This window comes from Rattus rattus, chromosome 1 (genome assembly GCF_011064425.1).
Source record: "Rattus rattus isolate New Zealand chromosome 1, Rrattus_CSIRO_v1, whole genome shotgun sequence".
In the NCBI taxonomy this organism is placed as follows: Eukaryota; Metazoa; Chordata; class Mammalia; order Rodentia; family Muridae; genus Rattus; species Rattus rattus.
In genome coordinates this window covers 195,836,763-195,858,653 of record NC_046154.1, presented here as the reverse complement: position 1 = coordinate 195,858,653, position 21,891 = coordinate 195,836,763, and the positions used below count along the sequence as shown (strand labels likewise).

General features: G+C 46.5%; 2 protein-coding genes across 4 annotated transcripts in view; both read left to right on the top strand.

Moving 5' to 3' along the window:
* The window catches only part of Nup107 (nucleoporin 107), a 42,266-nt gene extending 39,545 nt beyond the window's left edge, over positions 1-2,721 (top strand). For both annotated transcript variants that reach the window (XM_032912870.1, XM_032912877.1), the window contains 2 exons: positions 1,779-1,946; positions 2,376-2,721. In XM_032912870.1, the coding sequence (XP_032768761.1) occupies positions 1,779-1,946; positions 2,376-2,483 (276 nt within the window). In that variant the 3' untranslated portion in view covers positions 2,484-2,721. The remainder of the gene's footprint in view (positions 1-1,778; positions 1,947-2,375) is intronic.
* A 3,513-nt stretch (positions 2,722-6,234) lies between these two features.
* Slc35e3 (solute carrier family 35 member E3) lies at positions 6,235-18,057 on the top strand. 2 transcript variants are annotated; one of them, XM_032912854.1, is made up of 5 exons: positions 6,235-6,857; positions 7,675-7,789; positions 11,895-12,052; positions 13,447-13,529; positions 17,231-18,057. In XM_032912854.1, the coding sequence occupies exons 1-5, from the start codon at positions 6,456-6,458 to the stop codon at positions 17,415-17,417; spliced, it is 945 nt and encodes a 314-aa protein (XP_032768745.1). In that variant the 5' UTR covers positions 6,235-6,455; the 3' UTR covers positions 17,418-18,057. The 2 variants fall into 2 exon arrangements, 1 of the variants encoding a protein (XP_032768745.1); XR_004389066.1 differs by lacking the exons at positions 6,235-6,857; positions 7,675-7,789; positions 17,231-18,057 and adding an exon at positions 7,793-7,966 and having other exon boundaries at positions 13,447-14,561.
* The last annotated feature ends 3,834 nt before the right edge of the window (positions 18,058-21,891 follow it).

Sequence of the window (21,891 nt, the reverse complement as noted above, 5' to 3'; positions counted from 1 at the left end):
TGTAGACCAGGCTGGCTTCTAACTCAGAGATCCTCCTGCTTCTGCCTCCTGATCGCTGGGATTAAAGGCATGCACTACCAGTCCCTGCTAAAATTAGTCTTTATCTCATGTCTATGAACCTGTTGCCAGCATGTATGCCTGTGCACAGAAGAGGGCATTGGATCCCTTGGTACAGGAGTTAAAGTTGCTGGGCACCATGTGAATGTTGGGAATCACACTAGGGTCCTCTGGAAGAGCCTCCAGTGCTCCTAACAGCTAAGACACAGTCTCTCTTCTCTCAGTCACCACTATTCAAGGCCTCACGCTTTAAAATTTTCTATTTTTTTAAAACTGTACAAAGAAAAATTCTCCTAGAAGCTTCCGAGTCCTTAGACGGCCATCCCTGTCTTGACCCTTGCTGGCCTGATGAGGGTACGACAGTTACCGTGCATTAATGGACTGAGGAAGTAGCTGGTAGTTTTGTCTGCTTTACTCTTACGATGTTCGGCCTCTGGTTCTTTTGTGGGCCGTTAGTCTGGATGCATTTGCAGGTCATTTGGCAGTGTTGTGTTTCATAGTCTCCTCTGGCACATTCTCTTCATCTTCATGTCTTTGACCCTAAAATTTTACTAAAAAAAAAAAAGCAATCAGGGCTGGAGAGGTGGCTCAGCAGTTAAAAGCACTGGCTGCTCTTCCACAGATCCTGAGTTCAATTTCCAGCAACCACTCATAACCATCTCTAGTGGGATCCCACGCCTCTTCTGGTGTTTCTGAAGAAAGCAACAGTGTACTCACATACATAAAATAAACAAATATTTTAAAAAATCTAGTTTGATAGGCCAGATAATATGTTGACACTGCCAGTTTTATATTTTAGTAGGTGTGAGGAAGGCTAGAGTGATGGCTCAGGTATATAATGTCTTTCAAGCTCCAGAACCTGGATCTGGGCCCCAGAAGCTCTCCTTACAATGCTAGCTAGCACTACGGAGGGAAAGACAGGAGGAACCCAGTGCTTGTCGGCAAGGCAGTCCAACCCAATTGGTGGGTTCCAGAGCAGTGAGCGTCCCTGTCTCAAATGAGACAGACACTGTTCTGAGGACGACACCCAAGGTTACTCTCTGGTACTTATACACACATGTGTGCCTGTACCCACTCACATACAAATGTACACATACATTTTAAAATATAGGCATGATAAGATTTGGAAAATGAAATTTAGTGTTTCCTGGTTTTGACTAAGTAGTCCACCCTCAACGTGCCTAGGCCACTCTAGGACCTGGTGGAGACAAAACTGTTCCCTTTCATCATAGCAAATGGAGTGTTTGATGTTTTCATGAATCCCTCACACATCCTCCTGGTCTGTAACTTCCTTTCAGATCACAGATACCTACTTTACCACAAATGCTATCTAAACAGTTGTATACTGGATTGCTTAGCTAAAAAAAAAAAAAAAAAAATAATAATAATAATAATAATAATAATAATAATAGTGTGCATGTTTAATGTAGATACAGCTTTCCCTTGACATTTTCATTTGCCGTTGGTTAAATCTGTTGATTCCTAGTGGAATTACTTGTTGGTTTTGTTTTAATGTTTTTGAGACAGGGTCTTTCTAGCATGCTGTATAGACCAGGCTTGCCTCACCCTGCACGAGCCCCCTGCAGTGGCTCCCTGGGTGCTGAGGTTTGGGGTGGCAGGTGTCAGCTCAGCTCCCACACCGGCCAGCTATACTTGGCTTCTGTGTGGGTAAGGTACATAGCGTATAGTTGTTCAGCTGCGGCCTGGATGCTTGTCCGCAGGACGCTGAGGAAGACCCGGAACGAGCTCATCAGATGGTTTTGCTGAGAAAGCTCTGTCTCCCCATGCTGTGCTTCCTGCTTCACACCATACTGCACAGCACCGGGCAATACCAGGAGTGCCTGCAGCTGGCCGACATGGTGTCCTCTGAGCGCCACAAGCTCTATCTGGTGAGTCCCTGACCATTTGCAGTGTAACTTACTCACTTGATATGCTTGCATGGTAATATTTGTGAATACCTGTTTACATATTTTAGTTCTTGCGTTTTCTGAAAATAATGTTCTAGTTTCAGTGTACTTAGTTTCAAAGGTGTCCATACATTTGAGCATAGATAGTAAGTAGCCTGCTGTGAAGGAGCGGGAGGTGGTCTCTGAGCCACATGACAGATAGAGTTTCAAGGAACGGTTCTCAAGATTGACTAGGTTTTTTAAAAAGTTAATATTCTCTCTCTTTTTTTTTTTTTTTTTTTTTTTTGGAGCTGAGGACTGAACCCAGGGCCTTGCACTTGCTAGGCAAGCGCTCTACCACTGAGCTAAATCCCCAACCCCGATATTCTCATTTTTAATGTTTTTTTTTTTTTTCTCCTTTTTAAATGTCAGGTGTTTTCTAAGGAAGAACTAAGGAAACTGCTGCAGAAGTTAAGGGAGTCCTCGCTGATGCTCCTAGACCAGGGGCTTGACCCGCTCGGCTATGAAATCCAGTCATAATTCACCGTTCTCTGCGCCCATGACTACAGGAGGATGCCTGCTTGCTTGGCTGTGTTGCTTAGTTGGTTGGTTTTGGTCAGATATACATATTTGTAATTATTGGTTTATTTGTTTGTTTGTTTCCTTTGGCATTCTTGGGGAAAATGTAAAATTTTGGCTTTTGAATTTTGTATTATATCAGTATTTCCTTATGTATTTTTTAAAGAAATTATACAAAATAAATTTTTTGTTCTATAGATACCAGTTTTCTCTTATGTAATAGAATAAAGAAGTAAAATATTTTCCCTATAATCATAAATTCCTGACATTAATGTTTAAAGAGAGTAGGTAAGAATGAATAGATTCATTTTCAATCCAGATAAGTAATTTCTCATCATAAAACTGGTTATTTTTCTGAATATTAAGTTCAGGATGAATGGCAAGGGTGTTTTAACATGGACTGGAGGGGTAGCTCAGCAATTAGAGCACTGGGTCAGGATTCATTCCCCAGCACACTTACCTTGGTTCACATCCATCGGTAATTCCAGTTTCAGAAGTCCAGTGCCCTCCTTTGGCTTCTGGGCACCAGGCACAAACAGGATGAACAGACAGCCTAGCATCCTCATGGGAGGCAAACCCAGTGACTTCTAACCCCATCTGAAGAGAGGATCTGAGCCCTCTGGCAAGAGCTGCACTCATGTGCACATACGTCACACACATGTGATGTATAAATCTTTCAGCGTTGTTGAATGAGTATTAGTTTTCTTAGATGTGATCGCTGGAGTTCTGTCAATGTGGGGAACTGTACCCCCTCATTCTTAGGAGATAAAAGCTGAAATATTTAGGGTTCAGAGTCATAAAATCTGCACTTTATGTTGAAATAGTTTGCTTTAAAATTAAAGTCTGCACATACAAAGCAACGTTGTAAAATAGGAACAATCTAAACAACAGGGGATTGCTTATAATACTAATCTTTCAACTTCCCCTTACATTTATTTTTAAGAGAAAAGATTTGCGTAGTGTTGAAAAAACTGTAGCAGAACTGAGTATACACGTAGGTAACAGAAGAACTTTGGTTCTGACCTTATCCCAGACAAAAGTCACTAGAGATGGATGGCCTTCCCGCGTGTAAAATCGAATGTGCTTCTCAGAAAAAAAGAAGCCAGGCATGCTGTCAGGTGCCTCTAACCCCAGCACTCAAAAGGCTGAGACAGGAGGACTGCAGTCATGGTGAAGACCCCTGAGATGTAGGGAATTGGAACATTTACCTGGCATGTGTCAAGCCAGAGGGACTGAGAGAAAAATGTCATTTATCAATCACGCTAAGGTTCTCAGCCGGAATCCATAACCATAAGCACAGAGACTCAACTGAGGAGGGTAAACTTCCCTCGCCCTCTCCCTTTCCCTCTACCTTATCCCTCTGAGGCAGGCTATCACTATGCAGCCCTAGCTGTCTGTCCTGGAACTCGTGAACTCTGTAGACCAGGCTTTGAACTCGCAGAGATCCACAGGCCTCTGCCCTCCACCTGCTGGGAGTTAAACTACTCCACACCTAGCCACAACACGGCTTCCTGGACTCTTCCTGAGGGAGCAGGTGAGGGTGACCCACACATCCAGGGGAAGGTGACAGTGGAACTTTCTAGCAAAGAGTAATGGTTGCTGAGCTTTGAAGACAGGGAATGACCGAGGCTAAGCAAGCAGAGCCCTAGAGTTTCTACTGTGTTAGAAACTTGGGGAGCCAAGGGCTTATTTTACCTTACACGTTTAGTTAACAGTCCATCACCAAGGCAAGTCAGGGCTGGGACTGAAGCAGAGGCCCTCTAGTAACTGTTTACTGGCAGCTTGCTTTCTGTGGTTTGGTCAGCCTGTTTTATCTAACCCAGAACCATCCACCCAAGGATGATACTTCCCGGTAAGCTGAGCCCTCCCACACAAATCATCAACTGAAGAAATGTACCCAGGCTTATCTTCTGGCTGACTTGAGGACAGCATTTTCTTAACTGAGGTTCTCTCTTCCCACATGGGCTCCTGCTTGTGTCGAGTAGACAAAACCAGCCAGCACAAGCAACAAAGGAAACTGAAAAACTAATGTTTAAAATAAATTCAAGTAACAATAGATGGAATGGATGAATGGTTGGAAGGTGCTGCTGGTCTTATGACAACTGGACACACAAACCAGAGTTCTCTGGAAGGGGGAGCCTCAACTGAGAACATGTCTCCATGAAGTTCGCCTTAAGGCATTTTCTTAATAAGTGATTGGTGGGGGAGGGTCCATCCCATTGTGGGTGGAGCCACCCCTGGGCTGGTGGTCCTGGGTTCTATAAGAAAGCAGGCTGAGCAAGCCATGAGGAGCAAACCAGTAAGCAGCACCAATCCATGGCCTCTGCATCAGCTCCTGCCTCCAGGTTCCTGTCCTGTGTGAGTTCCTGTCCTGACTTCCTTCAGTGATGAACAGCAGTGTGGAAGTGTAAGCCAACTAAACCCTTTCCTCACCAACTAAGACAAGGCATTTAAGTAAATGGGCAATTCTCTAAGAAAATACAATTCAAAGAAGAGGAAGGTAGCTGACATGACTCATCTGGTAAAGGTGCTTGCTCCCAGCATGAATTCAGTCCATACAGTGGAAGGAGAGAACTGACTCCTGCGAGTTATCCTCTGAACGCCTCACGGGAATCCATACACACGTGATTTTTTTTAAAGAGTAATTTTTTTTTTTTTTTTTGGTTCTTTTTTCGAGCTGGGGACCGAACCCAGGGCCTTGCGCTTCCTAGGCAAGCGCTCTACCGCTAAGCTAAATCCCCAACCCCAAAGAGTAATTTCTTAATAGAATAATTAACTGGAAAAGTCATCAAAGAATCTACAGAGCCTCTGAAGCAAGGAGCTTCCTTCAGTGCCGATTAGAAATAACAGGCACGCCAGAGAAAATGGACGGACACACGAGCAAATAGATCATAAAAACCTGTGAAACAGTGTCCAAAATAAAAAGGCCAGTTGCAAGGCATGTGACACTTTGACAGGTGGAAGCAGGAGAATCTGTTCAGTGTCATCCTTAGCTCTGTAGAGAGCTCCATGTCTGCTCTATTTGATCCCTGTAAATAGTAAAGCAGGGTCCATGTTTTCAATAGGTGTGGAAAGACAAAAGGTATTTGACATTTGCAGATGAGAAAAGTCCCTCTCATATTGTAACAGTGTGAATACTGAGTTCGAGTCTATCCTGGTCCACAGAATGAGTTCCCAGTCTGGAAAAACAAAACAAAATATAAATTTTCACTTCCAAATAATAATACAAAACTTAGAAGTCCCCTCCAACTCCATAACTTTGAAACCGAACTACATACTTGCTACTATAATGAGCTTCTTAGGAGTGCAATTAATATCTTGGTCATACAGGAAAATGTACTTAGGTTTAAAAAAAAAAATCGTGGGTAAAAAGTTCTGTGGTTTTTCGAGGCGAATATGCCAAAATATGTTTAAATCTACAGTATACCACAATTGTCCATCCACTCTTACGTGTTTAGACTTTTAAAGACATTTTAAAATGTTTTCCGTAAGTAATGCTTTCCCCCTCTGCAGAGGATTAAAAGAGCTCAGCACCGTGGAGTGTAAAACTGGAGGGGAATCTGTGCTGCCCAGTTAGTTGGGAGATGGCCACACCGGGAGGCCAAAGGATCCCTCCCAGCTCAGTTAAGCAACCGGGCGGGACACCCAGCGCGCCTGCGCGGCGGAAGTACGGGCGGGGTTACGTGGCCGCGCGGAGGCGTGGCTGGGAGGAGCAGCCGTGGACTGGCTCTGAGGGCGGCGGCCTCTTACCTCGCGGCGCTGCAGGCTTGGACCCGGCTGGCGCATGCCTGTCTCCGGCCGGACTGTGAGGCGGGAGGCTGCGGGCGCGCAGCGGCGGAGAGCCGGGGTAGCCGGAGAGCAGCCGGGAGCCCCACGGGGAGGCTGGACAACCCGGGCTCGGCCGAGGGCGCTGCCCCGCAGCCGTCGGGCATTATGGCATCGCTGGCCGACCGGGTCCGGGGCAACGGGCGCATCGCCGCCGGGCTCCTGTTCAACCTGCTGGTGTCCATCTGCATCGTGTTCCTTAACAAATGGATCTATGTACACCACGGCTTCCCCAACATGAGCCTGACCCTCGTGCACTTCGTGGTCACCTGGCTGGGCTTGTACGTCTGCCAGAAACTGGACATCTTTGCCCCCAAGAGTCTGCCGCTCTCCAAGCTCCTCCTCCTGGCCCTCAGCTTCTGTGGCTTTGTGGTCTTCACCAACCTTTCTCTGCAGAACAACACCATAGGCACCTATCAGCTGGCCAAGGCCATGACGACGCCGGTGATCATAGCCATCCAGACCTTCTGGTACCAGAAACGATTCTCCATCAGAATACAGCTCACGCTGGTGAGTAGCTGCAGCTGCGCGAGCGCATCTCTTAGCCTGGTTGTCTTTCTCCCCGGGAAAATTGAATGCACCTTGCTTATAGTCTGGCGCGCCGGAAACCCATTCCCATTCTTTACTCCGCACAAGAGGCAGGCTCTATAAGTAGCTAGCTTATTTGGGGAGGGGTGGAAAAAGCCATCTTGACACTCCGCCGGTTCTTAGTAAAAGGGTGTGTTCCCGAAGGATATCTTTAAGAGCTGCGATTGATGAGGGGGGAGCCGCCTTAGATGGAACAGTTCAGTGTGCCAGGATATCTGCGAAAGCTCAACCTGGAAAGGAAAAAGGAATCCTGCCCTCCGGAATTTGAACCATATGTGATAGACATGAAGTGGTTTAGCATAAAATATCTCTGAATATGCCTTCAGCGGCATACTGCTGGGGTGCCTTGTGTTTAAATAAAAGGAGATTCGTTAAAATAACATTAGCACTTACTAGTTTTTAGTATTTCAGGTCTTAAATGCTTTCCTCCTTCCATGTTTATGTTCATGTGTTAAGTACTGGTTTGGGGATCCATTTACTTACCTGCGTCGTGTTTCCTTAAACATCACAATTTGTGGATTCGTTATTTTCTTCCAAATGTTGAGTTGTATGTGAATGTCTGTAGAGGGTTGGCAATTTTCCCCAAAGAAAACATACAATTCAGTGTCCCATTCCCGACACCCCCCCTCCCGCGCGCGCATGCCCCCTCCCTCTCCCGGTCCCATGGTGTGTTTCGTTAGTGTGGTAAGACATCATTCTTGAGTTCAATCTCACAGCATTTGTCTCTTTTTCTTTGCAGATTCCTATTACTGTAGGTGTAATCCTAAATTCTTATTACGATGTGAAGTTTCATTCCCTTGGAATGGTGTTTGCCGCTCTTGGTGTGGTAGTCACATCCCTTTATCAAGTGGTTGGTAACTTTTTTCCTTTATGTGCCTTTTTATCAGATTTCGTAAATTTTGAAGCTGTAACCCAAGGTTTAGAAAATGCAGTATAGAGGCAATAGACATGGGAAGAAAGCATAACTGATAAAGTGAAGAGAACAGAGGAGACAGAAGCCCGGGTGTGCGATGTTCACCAAGTGTCCGTTTGTAAGTGCATGATACCCGTAGTTCATGGCAGACCTGGGTTTGGGATTTTCTTCTTGGAAGTCTTTACAAAATGAACAGTAAGGTTTTGCTTCCTAAGTTCATTGGTCTCACTTGTCATTTACTGATTCTAAAGTCACCTGGATGAAACACACACACTTCCAAAATTCAGATGTGATGTGCATATTTTAAACTCAGAAGTGTTGGTGTTACAACTTGCTTATTGGCTTCTGATAATTTGTCAATGTTAGTAGAGTATTTTCTAGGTGCAAACACAGTGCCTTGCCTGTAGCCAGTATTCAGTTACTTTTTTTTTTTCACGGATTCACTTTATTACCATAAGTTGCCAACAAGCTGTTTTTTGTGCCCTGTGTACTGAGGAGAAATAGCAGGGTGTAGAGAGCAATGAAACAGTATTCTCTCTGTGCTGGAAACCTCGGTCTAGAAATGCTGGGTGTACCCACATGAGGAATCAAAGCCAACAGGTAACCAATGTTACCTCTGCTTCATAAATATCCACTGGTGAGAAAGGAAGGCGTTCTAGTTAGAAATGTTAGCTCAGTACTAACACCTTACTGTTTGCTGGTCTTCTTGTCCCAGAAACATTGTTACTATACTTTGGGTGAGGTGGGTGGGGGCGTGGAGGGCTGAAGATCCAACCCACAACCTCCTAGCATTCTAAGCAGGCACTGTATACTGAGCTAAACCTCACCCAGCTAGCTAACAACTTCAATAACAACCACGTTTTCTTAGCCTTCTGTGGCTGTTGGAATCCTAGTGTTGAACTGAAGACCTTGCATAATCAAGTAGCCACCACTCAGATACCGCCCAGCTCTTCTTACCTTTTATTTTTTTACTCTTTATTTTATACGCACATGGACACATGTGTGCATGCACAAGCCAGTCACCGTGTGCACAGAGAGGTCAGAAGGCAACTTTCAGGGACGGAGTCTGTTCTCTCCTTTTTTTTTTTTTTTTTTAAGATTTATTTATTATGTATAAGTACACTGTAGCTGTCTTCAGACACACCAGAGGGCATCAGATCTCATTACAAATGGTTGTGAGACACTATGTGGTGCTGGGAATTGAACTCAGGACTCTGGAAGAGCAGTCAGTGCTTTTAACCGCTGAGCCATCTCTCCAGCCCCTCTCAGCCCCTGTTCTCTCTTCCTAACACCTGGGTCTCTGGGCCTGACCTTTGGGTGTGAGGTTTGGCAGCAGGGACCTTTCTCCCCTGAGCTGTCTCATTGATCTGCTTTTTACTTTTTTTTTTTTTTTTTCCGGGGCTGGGGACCGAACCCAGGACCTTGCGCTTCCTAGGCAAGCGCTCTACCACTGAGCCAAATCCCCAACCCCTGCTTTTTACTTTTTATTGTAGTTGTTTTGCTTTTGTGGATTTATTTCGTTGTTGGGTTTTTGGTTTTTTTTTTTGTTTTTGTTTTTGTTTTTCTTGAAACAGGGCTATGTTGTTCTGACTGGCCTGGAACTCATTATGTAGACCAGACTGGCCTTGAACTCACAGAGAGATTCTTCTGCCTTCCAAGTGTTAGCTTTAAGAGCATGTGCCACCATGTCTGGCCTCTCCTTTTACTTTTTTTTTTTTTTTCTTTTTTTTTTTCAGAGCTGGGGACCCAACCCAGGGCCTTGCGCTTTCTTGGCAAGCGCTCTTCCACTGAGCTAAATCCCCAACCCCTCTCTTTTTACTTTTTAAGAAAGTATAGATACATGTTACCACACCTCATTTACTTGTCAAATATTAGAATTTCTTTTACTCCTTATACATAATATCATTTCTCAGCACTCAGTGGTTTGGGGAGGGGTGTGTGTGTGTGTGTGTGTGTGGCCATTTTTGTTCGTGAGTGTTTCTAAATCGCTGAAGCTTAGAATCAAAAGAGTTTACGTCCCCGAGGCTTGCAGTGAGATTTATCACAGAGACTGAAGACCAACAGGCAAGGGTCCTGTGCCACAGCAGGTAGACACCCACCAAAACATTCCTTTTAAACCAAGTTAATCCTGCCTCTTGTATCCTAGCTGGGTTTCTAAGGTTTTTTCTATTTTCTGCTACTGGGAGCAGTAAGATGAGGTGAAAGAGGAATCTTTAGCTCTTGGCTGGAAAAATTGACAAGGCTTCCTTTATGCTCCCTGTGAGGACACACGGGTGAGGAAAAGCAGCTGTAACCCGACCCTTCAAGGCACGCGTGCAGACGCTCACGTCCCTCGCTAGTCTAGGTGGTGTCCCTCCAAGCTGAGGAGAGTCCTGAGGAGCACGGAGGAGGAGATGGCAGTTCTGCACTCGGAATGAGGAAGCTAGACAAAAGGGGAAGTCAATTTAAGTGGGCGGCACAGAAGTTTGCTCAGCAGTGAGGTCTGGAGGCCTGTCCTTTAATATGTTCGAAATCAGGGAGCCCTTGATGCGTTTAGTGAAGCTGGACTATAGGCGTGTTGTGAGAAGGCCATGCTGAGTGGCTAAGCCAGATGACAGTCTTGCTGTCGCTCAGAGGAAGTGTCTTTATTCCGCAGACGCCAGCAAAGGAGAACATTTAGATTGGGAAGAGGCCTTATCATAATTCATACTTAAGAAAAATCTAGCGGCGATGGAAGGTACATGAGAGAAGAAGGGTGAAGAACCGGGGCAGGGGTGTGGGCACAGGACTGTGAGGCCTTTGGGAGGAGGAATTAGTAGGACCCGACTGACTGGGAACCGGCAGAGTTAAGGAGCTGGGTCCCTAGGGGAAAGCAGTACTATGGAGGCAGCTCAAGGGAAGCTCATTCATAGTCAGGAGAAGCTTGATCTCAAGCACGGTCCTGCAGACTAAGCAGGAAGCTGTGTTGACTGAGACGTTACGGGATACTCGGGGTATGAGACCAGGGATGGAGGTCGGTGATGGGGTACCTGCCCAGCATGCACAAGGCCCCAGGTTCTATCCCCGGGACCTGAAATATTTGTTAAAGACTCAAGGAGAGAGAGGGCATCTGTCTCTGACTGCAGATAGGAAAAGATGTCAGTCAGATGTACTCCAGTATGGCTTGGGGTGGGTCTGCTTAAACAGGGTGTGGGAGGAAGCGTGGCTGTACGGCGGTCAGGGGGGCTACCACAGGCAGAAGGTGAGCCAGCACTGTCTGAAGCTTTCCTGGTTTTGCTCACAGCCGTACTCCTGTGAGCAGTCTGGGGAAGAATCAGTTCTTTGTCCTTCACAGTCTCAGAAGACTCCTAGTGAAAGCTGGCGGGAGTGTGGCCCACGTTTCCTGCTTTTGCATTTCGGTCTTAGTGAATTCCTGTAGACTTGCTGTAGGTTGCAGAATCCTAGGTTTAGGAAACGGACCTGTGGAGGCTGTCCCAAAAGCCAGGCTGTTCTGGCAAGCCTGATTGAAGCTGTCGGTGACTACTCCGCAGAGCCTCTCGCTAGTCACATTTGTGAGGTGTTTTTAAGGACGTGGGATATAAAGTTCTGAGGTTTTTACTGAATGAGGCAGCATTCTAGGGTTTTCAGTTACCCCATTGTACCCAGGTATACTTATGGGTAATCAAACCCAAAGAAAGGTTCTCTGGAGAGAAAAAGGTTTTCTGCCCCAATTGGTTTCTAAAGTGGCTCCGAGGCCTGCATACCTTTAAAGCCACACACTGGGAGTCACGGAAATTTCCATTCCCTCCTTGTTTCCATGGTGTCCCTGACGCATGGGGTTCCCGCACCTTTCTGCTATTTAGTAGAGTGGAGGGGGTACCTACTGTTGTCCTCTCTAAGGCACTGAAACGTCAGTAGATGAGCACATCCATGTTCAGAGTTCGTTTATCCGAGGTCCCTCAGGCCTCCCATCCTTTGAGATCTTAGAGAATCATGAGGTTTGTCCTCTTCCCCCACGCTGACCCTGTGTTGCTTTGACCGAAGGATGCTTCTCTTTGTACTGACTTGTTTTATCTCCCGGTCGTCAGTGGGTCGGAGCAAGCAGCATGAACTGCAGGTGAACTCCATGCAGCTGCTTTACTACCAGGCCCCCATGTCTTCGGCCATGCTGCTTGTGGCCGTGCCCTGCTTTGAGCCCGTGTTTGCAGAGGGAGGAATATTTGGTCCCTGGTCAGTTTCTGCTTTGGTAAGTTCTAATTGTCCTGGTGTCTAATTGAACTGGTGCACTCGTCTTTCCTTTCCTAGTGTAGCTTGTGGATTTGGGAGAACATCCTCAAGTCTGTTCTCACATTTAATCCCCGTGGTTGCTCTCTAAGGAAGGCAAGGGTTATTTCCAGATGGAGAACTGAGGCGCATGGAAATGAAGGGGTCGCCTAGACCAGGACACCTGGGAAGGAGCTTTGTACACACAATGTTCCTCACAAAGTCTGCCTTGATATTATAGTTATCCAATAAACATTTTTGGTTTAAGTAAGAGTGAACATGAATGATTTCATTAGAAATTAATCTGCAAGCATCCATGCCCTAGGATTAGCAGATATGGTGGTTGGGATTGTAGCTGTTCCACAGACTGTTTGCTTGCCCGTGTTTTCTGACTGTTCTAAAATGTTCATGTGTTGCTTTTAATGGGAACTCACTACTGCTGAGCTCAGTGATGTGTGCCTGTGTCTCCACTATTCAAAAACCGAGGCCAGAGGGGTTCATGGCTCCAAGAGGTTGAAGCCAGCATGGGCAAGAGAGGAGAAACTCTACCTGGAAGAAAGAAAGAACAAAAAGAAAGCTTTTCTTAAGGGAATAAGAAAAAAGTGAACCTAGAAATTCACATTGAAAGCCCTGCCGTCTGCTGGTTTCTTTGCTTGATTTTTAAAGATTTATTTTCCAGTTTGGGTGTCTGTTTCTGGGTCCTTGGAGCTGGAGTTACAAGCTGGTTGTAAGCTGGGGCCTGTGGAAGAACAGGAAGCACTCTTACTTGCCCATCTCCTAGCCCCTTGGTTCACTGTTTTGGTTTGGGGTTTTTGTTGTTTTAGATGGCATATCATATAGCCAGGCTGGCCTCAAACTCAGTGCCAAAGCGTCTTGGTCCTCCTGCCTGTACTTCCCACGAGCTGGGATTACAGATGTGCACCCAACACCACCTTAAAGCCAGGCCATCACTGCAGAGTTCCCCACTGCTTGTTGCACAGTTCCTTTTTTCTGTGTAGCTCTGGCTGTCCTGGAATTCACTCTGTAGACCAGGCTGGCCTCAAACTCAGAGATCCGTCTGCCTCTGCCTCCCAAATGCTGGGATTAAAGGTCTGCACCACCACTGCCCGGCTCCAAGTTGATTTTCTAAACTTGTTCGTTCGTTTGTTTATGTTTTGAGACATGCTCTTACTACGTGTCTCTCTTTGCCTGGAGCTCTGTATGCCACACTGACCTCAAACTTGTAGTGATCCGTGTCTGTGTCTGTGGGAGGGCGGGGGGGGGGATGGGATTATCAGCGTGTGTCATGTTTTTGATGGCTGAAGTGTGCATTCTTAGAAACTCCTATTGAGACTTATTTGTTCCTGATTACAATGATTCTTGTGGTTTTATTTGCAGCTCATGGTGCTGCTGTCTGGAGTAATCGCTTTCATGGTGAACTTATCGATTTACTGGATCATTGGCAACACGTCACCAGTCACGTATCCTTTCCGTATATACGATCTTCGTTTCTCATCTGAGACACTCGTACATGGCCTTTGCTAAGTAGCCTGGTTATTTTAACTTATTTATTGTTATATTTCATTAGTATGGGCGTAGTTCTGCATGAATGTCTGTGCACACGTGCATGCCTGATGCCTTTGGAGACCAGAGAAGCCATCAGATTCCCTGGAACTGAGTTTACAGAAGACCGAGGCACATGGGTGTTGGGAATCTAACCTGGGTCCTTTGGAAGAGCAGCTGGTGGTCTTAACTGCTGAGACTCTGATCGCTCCAGACCTGTTTTTAGCTATTTAAGAATGTCTTTCCAGTGTCTGCAGAATCCATTAACTGAGAAAATGAGTTTGCTTTTTGTAAAGGAATTTTCTTAAGTAGTACAGACATTTCTTTTATCAAAACTGACTTAGCGCCATGACGTACTGATAGTGGGTCCAAGTGATAGCCATTGAATGCATGGAGGAGTGGAGGCTCAGGTTTGAGTCACTTTTCAGTGTTGTCCGCTTATATAACGACAGGTAATTTCACACCTCCATGTGTTTGAAGCCTGGGCTATAGACTGAGATCTCATAAAAACTGGAGAAGAAAACCTGTGCTGATATAAACGAGTAAATACTGAGAGTCAGAAGTACAAATAGTCTATTTGCCAAATATCAGTAAGTAACAACAATCATAATTTCTCTCAGAAACCCAGGACTCAGAACGTATTTTGTGCTGGATACTGTCAAAATGTCTGCAGACTTGCTCATGAGAGAAAACTGGACGAGAAAAGGACGAGAAGGAAGGCATCAGACGGCCACTGCAGTTTCTAATGTAGAAGTGCTGGTTTGTGAAGATGCAGAGTGGCCAGCAGTTAGGAGCTTACTGTTCATCCAGAGAAGCCGAGTTCGGTTCTCAGCATTCACCATAGGCTGCTCATAGTTCTTGTAAGCCCGGCTCTAGGGGATGCAATGTCCTACACACACACACACACACACACACACACACACACACACACACACACACACACACACACACACAGAGAGAGAGAGAGAGAGAGAGAGAGAGAGAGAGAGATGTCTTAGGAACACATTTCCCAGTAGCTCCAACAGGTTTCCTGAACAGTGACCGAGAAGCAATAAGCTTGGGTCCCGTATGTGTTGCCAAGGCTGTCTAGGGACATAGGCCAGTTTGGAGGAGGCCTGACGTACAGTTAGAATTGAGGTAGCACGGTCCGGGCACAGGTCGTCCTCAGAGACAGGTGGTCTTGAGTGACTGTAGTGCTGTGACGAGTGGTGAGGGGTGAGGTTACCACAGACAAGTCAGGAAAAAGACTGACCCAAGGGAACTGCACCTTCAGAGTTCATAGAGAGGAGAGCGGTAGGAGTCCACGTGAGGAGGAGTAACCACTGTCAAGTGGTGCCGGATGGTCAGGTTTGAGGAAACTTGGCAGTTAGCACTTCCAGACCTAGTGAGGCAAGGCCACTGACAGTTCTGACCAGAGCAGCACTTTCTGGTGTGGCAACACCTGACTGGGGAAGGGAAAACTGGAGCTGCCACTGTTGCAGTTCCTAAGAGGAGCCACTGAAGAGTGCCACTGCCTGCTTCTCAGCTCTGTCCTGTCTCCTTTGTGCCTTCCTTCAGTGACCCTGAGTCTCCTGCCTGGGTCTTTCTGCCCCAGCTCTTTATTATGCGAAAAGCCACAGTCCCCACTCCACCTGTTGTCTTTGGGGCTAAGCGCCCCTCCCCCTGCTGCCTGCCTTTCTTCCGTGAGCAGATAGTTGAGATAAGGAGTAAGTATCTCACTGTGGTGACTGCCTTATGATAACCATCCCTGGGCGCATCCCCTGGATCTCAGATACCAACTCCACTGCATCAAGCCAGCGAAAGAAAGGAGACAGCAAGCAGGCGCGCTGGGCTGTCTAGAGGGCTGCTGCTGAGTGGGTCTCTGGTGCTTATCTGTTTCCTGGAACTCTCCTATGCCCTGCGAGGGTCTCATTTACTATGTAGCTGAGGATGACCTTGACTTCCAGTCCTCCTGCTCCATCCTCCCAAGACTTGGGGTCACAAGCCTGCATCACCATCCCCAGATATAAAAGCCAAGGAACGAGCCTGTGCACAGAAGTCATGCACAGCCAGGCCTCCGCCCGGGGCCTTGATTCCTGTGACCCTGAGTATGTTATGGGAGGTCACTTTGGAACTCAGGGACCTAAGGTTGGGCTCAGTCAGCTCATTGTCCCCATCATTGCAAAGAGAGTGAGAGGAAAGCAGTTAAGAAACTAGAGGCAGTGACATCTGCAGGGCTGGTGGGTCCTGCCACGCACGGGTGCTTGTTAGACCCTGTAGCTTACGGTTAGCATGACGGTGCGTGCTGTATTCTAGAATCTTCGCAGGCATTGCTTCTTGATCCACATCAACTGTACAAGGTAGACACAAGATCATCCTCCCGTTCATAGGCAGAGGCAGAGAATCTGAGGTACAGAGTGGTAGCTGCTTCTAAGTTGTTTAAACGCATAAGTTTGTTAACATGCATCTGAAGGGTAAAATAATTTTAGTTTAGATATAAAAAATGATTATCTGTAACATGGCAAGAGAATAATTTCTGAGGGTGTGTTTGTGTGTGAGAGAGAGAGAGAGAAAGAAAGAGAGAGAGATTTGATTTTTTTATTTTATGATATGAACAATGACTTGGGAAAATACTTTAGCCCAGTAATGAATTGCTGGTAGTATATTAGATAACAGCCTGAACTTTGGAGTTAAATAAGTTCCCTTTCGTTTGCACTCCCAGAGACTGAACTCTGTCATCTGGCCATTGTTGTTACTCTGGTAGGATGACTCAGCAAGTGTGTGCCTTCCACCAAGCCTGACCTGAGTTCCGTCCCTGGGGCCCACACAGTGGGTCCATAAGTGGTCTCTGACCTCCACACTTGTGCCCCTCTGTGTGTGCATGTACGCAGAGGACGCAGTGGAGGGGGACAGGGTGCTCATGGACGAGCACCTAACAGCAGCTGGCGCAGTGCTGCTCCCTCTCTGGCCCCTCTGTCCCTCGCCCACCTAATCTTAGGCATACTGGAAGCTCACATCGCATCAGCTCCCTGCCACCTGGCACACCTCAGCTCATTGCCGCTGACAGTTTATTAAGAATGCCATTCCATCGTATAACCATACACTCCTCTGCAAATTGCTTCCTCTAAACCTTGCTCTGCACACCTTTCTCCCCCGTACTACCTCTTTGGAGGTCACCAGGAACACTTGAGGCCCTCTCTTGTCTCTGGAGTGTGCATACATAGTTTAGGTCCAGCACAAAATACGGCATTGGGCTAGGGAGACGGCTCAGTAGTCACCCTGCTCTTACAAACACCCACTTCAGATGGCCGTACCTGAGTATAATTCCAACCCCGGGGAATTCAGCAGTCTCTTCTGGCCTCCGTGGTGTCACTCTCACATGTACACACACAGTTGTAATGCAGTGCCACCATTTTCGCATCAGTCAGTTGCTAAACTGTGCCTGAAGAGAGTATGATCTACCCAGCACGTACCAAAGTGTCCATTCTCTAAGTGCATGGGAGCCATTGAGTCCGCGTTGTATGAAGTTCTTACCAGCCACAGGGAGCAGCTGCTGCTGTGTGTGTGCAGGGTCGTGCGTGCCTGTGTGACCCTAACGTCCAGCTCGCTGCTCCTTTGTTTCCTTACCTGAACACCTCAGCTACAACATGTTCGGACACTTCAAGTTCTGCATCACCCTGTGCGGAGGATACATCTTATTTAAAGATCCACTGTCGGTAAACCAAGGGCTCGGCATCCTGTGCACATTGTTTGGTATCCTCGCCTATACCCACTTTAAACTCAGCGAACAGGAAGGCAGTAAGAGTAAGCTGGTCCAGCGGCCCTGAGCTTTGGCGGAGAAGAGAAAATGGCACCAAAAGGAGGAGAAACAGCAGTGCGTGGAAAGCTCCCTGCAGAATTCAGTCATTGATGTACAAGAAGTATTTTCTTCACAGATAATGAGTTTTTAGTACCTTTTATAGATTTAACTTTTTTTTAAAACCAAAATGGTTCAGGCTTATCTTTAAAGGCTTTATGAACCTGGAGCTGACACTCAGTGGTCGAGTGTTTGCCTCACACGCATGAGACCCTGGCCTCAAACCCCAGCACCGTCAAGGAAATGCTCAAGTACAGGAAAGCTCGGTTCCCCTGGAATGACTTGGACGCTCCTGTGCTGCAGCTGTGCTGTGGCAGTCGGTGTCCGTGACCTCCCGGGGAAGGGCACGCCAAACTACCGCTGCCTCACCCATGCCTTCCCATCGGGAAGTTCTTCGTCCTTCAGACAGGGTAGTGGTCATAGTTGTTTTGAGACTGGATCTCACTGTGTCGCCCTGACTGGTCTGGAATTCCCTACACAGACCAAACTGGCTTTTAACTCTACCACTACGTCTAGCCTCTAGCTTCTTTATTATTTCAGCCTAGAACTGAAATATTTATAGAAAGCAAGCTGTCATGGACATGATCATAAAACAAGCTATGACTCTGAAAGTGTCACCTTTTCAGTAGAAAACTGCCAGAAGCCGCCGTTCCCTGATAGACGGGGCAGGGTGGGGCTGGCTTGAGCCCAGAGCCAGCTCCATGGTGCAGTCTGCCTGCGCTAGAGTGAGTGTTTCCTGGCGAAGAACAGTGTTGGTAGGCGGGTGCCTGCCTTGCACCCTCACGCAGGTCCCTCTTGTCCCGGTAACTGCCTCCCCAGCTTGCTCCATCATCCCTGATACGGCCTCTCTCCCTCCCTCCCAATGCTCCTTCTGTCCACTGAAGCAGTGGGTGGGGCACATTGTATGTCGTTGGGAACTGGACTGAATTAGCAAAAGCTATCCAAATTCTGGGCACAAACTTGGTGAAAAATAGAGACACGAAAGAGAAGTAGAAGACTAGCTAATACCTAGCTAGTTGTGGGAGGTTTAGAGGAATTGAGAATGCGTTTAATTGAGATGCAGACAGAATACGTGGGACTCCAGCCAGTAGAGCGCTGGGTATTTAATTGCAAAAGTGTGTGTCTGCCTTCAAGTATCTTGACATTTCGCCATTGATAACCTCAGAAGAGTCAGATCACTTGGAATAATAACGTTTTCTAAACATACACTTTCTGTGAGAAAACAGCTTAAGACAAAGATTCATCTTGTGACAACAAATTTAATTTCAAATTTTCTTTTTCACAGGAAAAAGTAGCTTTTAATATATTAGGGGTTTTTTTGTTTTGTTTTGGGGTTTTTTTTTTGTTTTTTTGGTTTTTTTTTTTTTTTTTTTTTTTTTTTTTTTTTGGTAGTGGTAGTTTTTAGGTTTTTTTTTTTTGGTTCTTTTTTTCGAGCTGGGGACCGATAGGTTTTTTTTAACCAAATAAAAAAGCCTGGGTTGTATCCCCAGCACTGCCAAAACAAAACCTCTTCGAGTAATCAGGAAACAGGCTGGCAAGAGAGACACTCCTATACCCTGGGATTTGGGCAGCTGAGTGGGCCTAAAGTCCCTTGGCCATGAAGACCACACAGACTTCCAGGGCAGCCTGAATTACATACTGAGACCCAATTAAGGGGGAAGGAAATGTGCCTGGTTTAGGATCTTTTTCCTGGCCCATTTAAAGTACAAAGCCTCATTAAATGTGTACTTTTGGAGAATGGCATTGTCTGTCGCGTATCAGTCCATGTGCTCGCATGGTTTTAAATATTGTTCTCAGTTTACAGAGCTGTGTTAGTACGCCAAGAACTGCAGAATGTGGCTGTCTTTACCACTGTGGCCCTTCGGTATTATGCTCAAGAACATTTTCTGTGTGTGTTTAATGTTTAACAATTTCCCAGAAGCTAATGAAAAGTATTTCCAGCACAGAGATCATCGGGTTTCTGTGCATTAAGAACAGCTGAGTTCTGTGCTGGGTACAAATCCTAGCTGCAGATAAGCCCTGGGACAGGGGTGGTTTGAGTAGGTAGGTGTCGGGGACATAATAAATGGCTGGTGTCAGCAAGAATGAGGGACACAGTGGGACCAAGATGAGGAAAGGTGTGTTTATATACATGAATAAACTCGGTGCCATTAGAACCATACAGGCTGGGAAGCATTTTTTGCACCTTGAAGACTTATCGTCTAATTGAAAAGAAAATTGCTGAGGAAAACGCACCGATGCCCTGGAGCAAGCACCAGGACAGACACTGGACAGCACTGTCCTTTTGTTGCCAACTGAGCTGGGTATAGTTCTTTGTCAAATGACTAAGCTTCAACTTGCTAAAAAACGATAAGGACCCCTTGCTCTCACTTCTGTCTTGCATACTAGAGCCCATGAAGAAAGTGGGCATCTGTGTATGGCGAAGTCCGTTCTGCCTGCAAAGCCATAGCTCTAATAAAATTCCAAGTCCCTTGGCCACTAGTGTGTGGGCAGGACTCATAGGAAGATGATGGTTCAGTTAAAATACTTGTTGCCCAAGCATGAAAGCTCAAATTTGACTTCCTAGCACCTACATTAAAAAGGGAAAAAACAAACAGGTGTGGGAGACTGGAGGATGGCTCAGTGGGTAAGAGCAGTCACTTGCTGCTCTTCCAGAGGTCCTGAGTTCAATTCCCAGCATCCACGTGACAGCTCATAAGCATCCGTAACTCTGGTTCCAGGAGATAGATGTCCTGTCCTGGCTCCGCAGGCACCAGTTATGGTACACAGACAGACAGACGTGCAGGCAAAACAGCCATGCAGACCAGGTTGGCCTTGAACTCTGCCTCCTCAAAGGCATGTGCCATCCAGCCTGGCCATATAAAAATAGAAGCTAGGTGTGACTGGAAACCTTTAAACCCAGTACTGTGTGGGAAGGAGAGGCAGGAGGATCCCTGTGGGGCGGAGCATACTGGGCTGTTGCCAGGTAACTGGGGGTGGAGCTTAGAATGCTAACACCCATCAAGCCCTGGTCCAGCCTAGCTTCAGTTTTTTGTGAGAGGTCTCTCAACAAGGCAGCTTGACTGAGGACACCTACTGGCTTCCTCTAAGTCTGCCTGCAATGCTAAGTACACACACACACACACACACACACACACACACACACACACACACACACACACAGAGAGAGAGAGAGAGAGAGAGAGAGACAGCGTTAAGATAAAGTGTAGGAGTCAGGTGTGGCAGTGCATGCCTTTAATCACAGCACTCAGAGGCAGAGGAATGTGGATCTTTTCATTGAAAGTCCCCCTAATCTATATACAGAATTTTAGACCTACTCAGGGCTGCCTAGTGAGACCAGTGATACCTAGCGCTTGCTACCGAGCTCAGGCTGCCTCTTCTGGGTTGGAAAGAAGCCTGGTTGTTGAGGGTTATGTTAGTTACCTGCAGCCTTGTGCATGCCCGTGAACATCTGGATGTTGTGTGTGTGTTCTGTGCACTATTATCTCAATAGTAATGACAGTAAAGAAACCATTTTCCAAACGCTGCCTTTCCTGGGCATTGTTCTTTAAAATGCCTCTTAAGACCCGCTGTTGTAAAATCACTAATGCCTTAACATTTATTTCACAGCAACCTTAGTCATTCAGCACGGTAAATTCGCTTGTTTTGAGACTGGCCTCACAGAGCCAGGCTGGCCTTGATATGGAGCTGGGATTGATACAGTTTTCCTGCCTTTACCTCCAGAGTTTACAGGTCTGAGGCACAACACCCAGCTAAAAGTTTAACTTTTAAGGTTTTCCTCTCCCAACCTAATATCCTGCACCGCTCGTGCATTTTCAGCTTCCTGTTTCTTCAGTCAGAAATCAGGCCTACATTCATTGCAGAACAGGGGTGGATGGGTCTGATCGGTCAGTCTGGGAGGTACAGAAATCAGTCCCAGATCTACTAGGAGTCCCCATGGCAGTGGCAGGTCTCCAGATCTGTCTCTGCTGGAGCTGAAGAGCAAGGGCAACCCTCACAGCCTGCACGTCTTAGAGAATTATGGAGAGACTCATTGACCACAATTGTAAGGATTAAAAAAAAAAAAAAAGAGTTCATTCCGATAGTGTTTTGCTCGCACAGATGTCTGTACCACAAGCACGGCTAGTTCTCACAGAGGCCGGAAGAGGGCATTCCACACCCTGTGACTAGAGTTACTGAGGGTTGTGAGCCACCATGTGGATGCTGGGGGAAGAACGGGGTCCTCTTCAAGAGCAGCAAGGGTTCGCTACTGAGCTTATCTCCAGCCCTCGGGATGTGTAACAAAAACGAGGGAGGGAGGGAAAAAAAAAAAAAGAAAAACATGGGTTTTTGTCTGAAGCATTCATTCTACTCTAAGAGTTTAAGTGAGCCAGTCTCTCTTGTCTTACAGTCAGGGCTGGCCCTGTACCATCTCATCTGTGGAACAGGAGCAAAGTTGAAGACTC

Excerpts from the sequence above, each read along its gene's own strand:
- Slc35e3 (XM_032912854.1), top strand. The coding sequence starts at position 6,456 with ATGGCATCGCTGGCCGACCGGGTCCGGGGCAACGGGCGCATCGCCGCC. Across the intron at positions 7,790-11,894 it reads ATCCCTTTATCAAGTGGTTG|TGGGTCGGAGCAAGCAGCAT; the intron begins GTAACTTTTTTC and ends CCCGGTCGTCAG. Across the intron at positions 13,530-17,230 it reads GGCAACACGTCACCAGTCAC|CTACAACATGTTCGGACACT; the intron begins GTATCCTTTCCG and ends TGAACACCTCAG.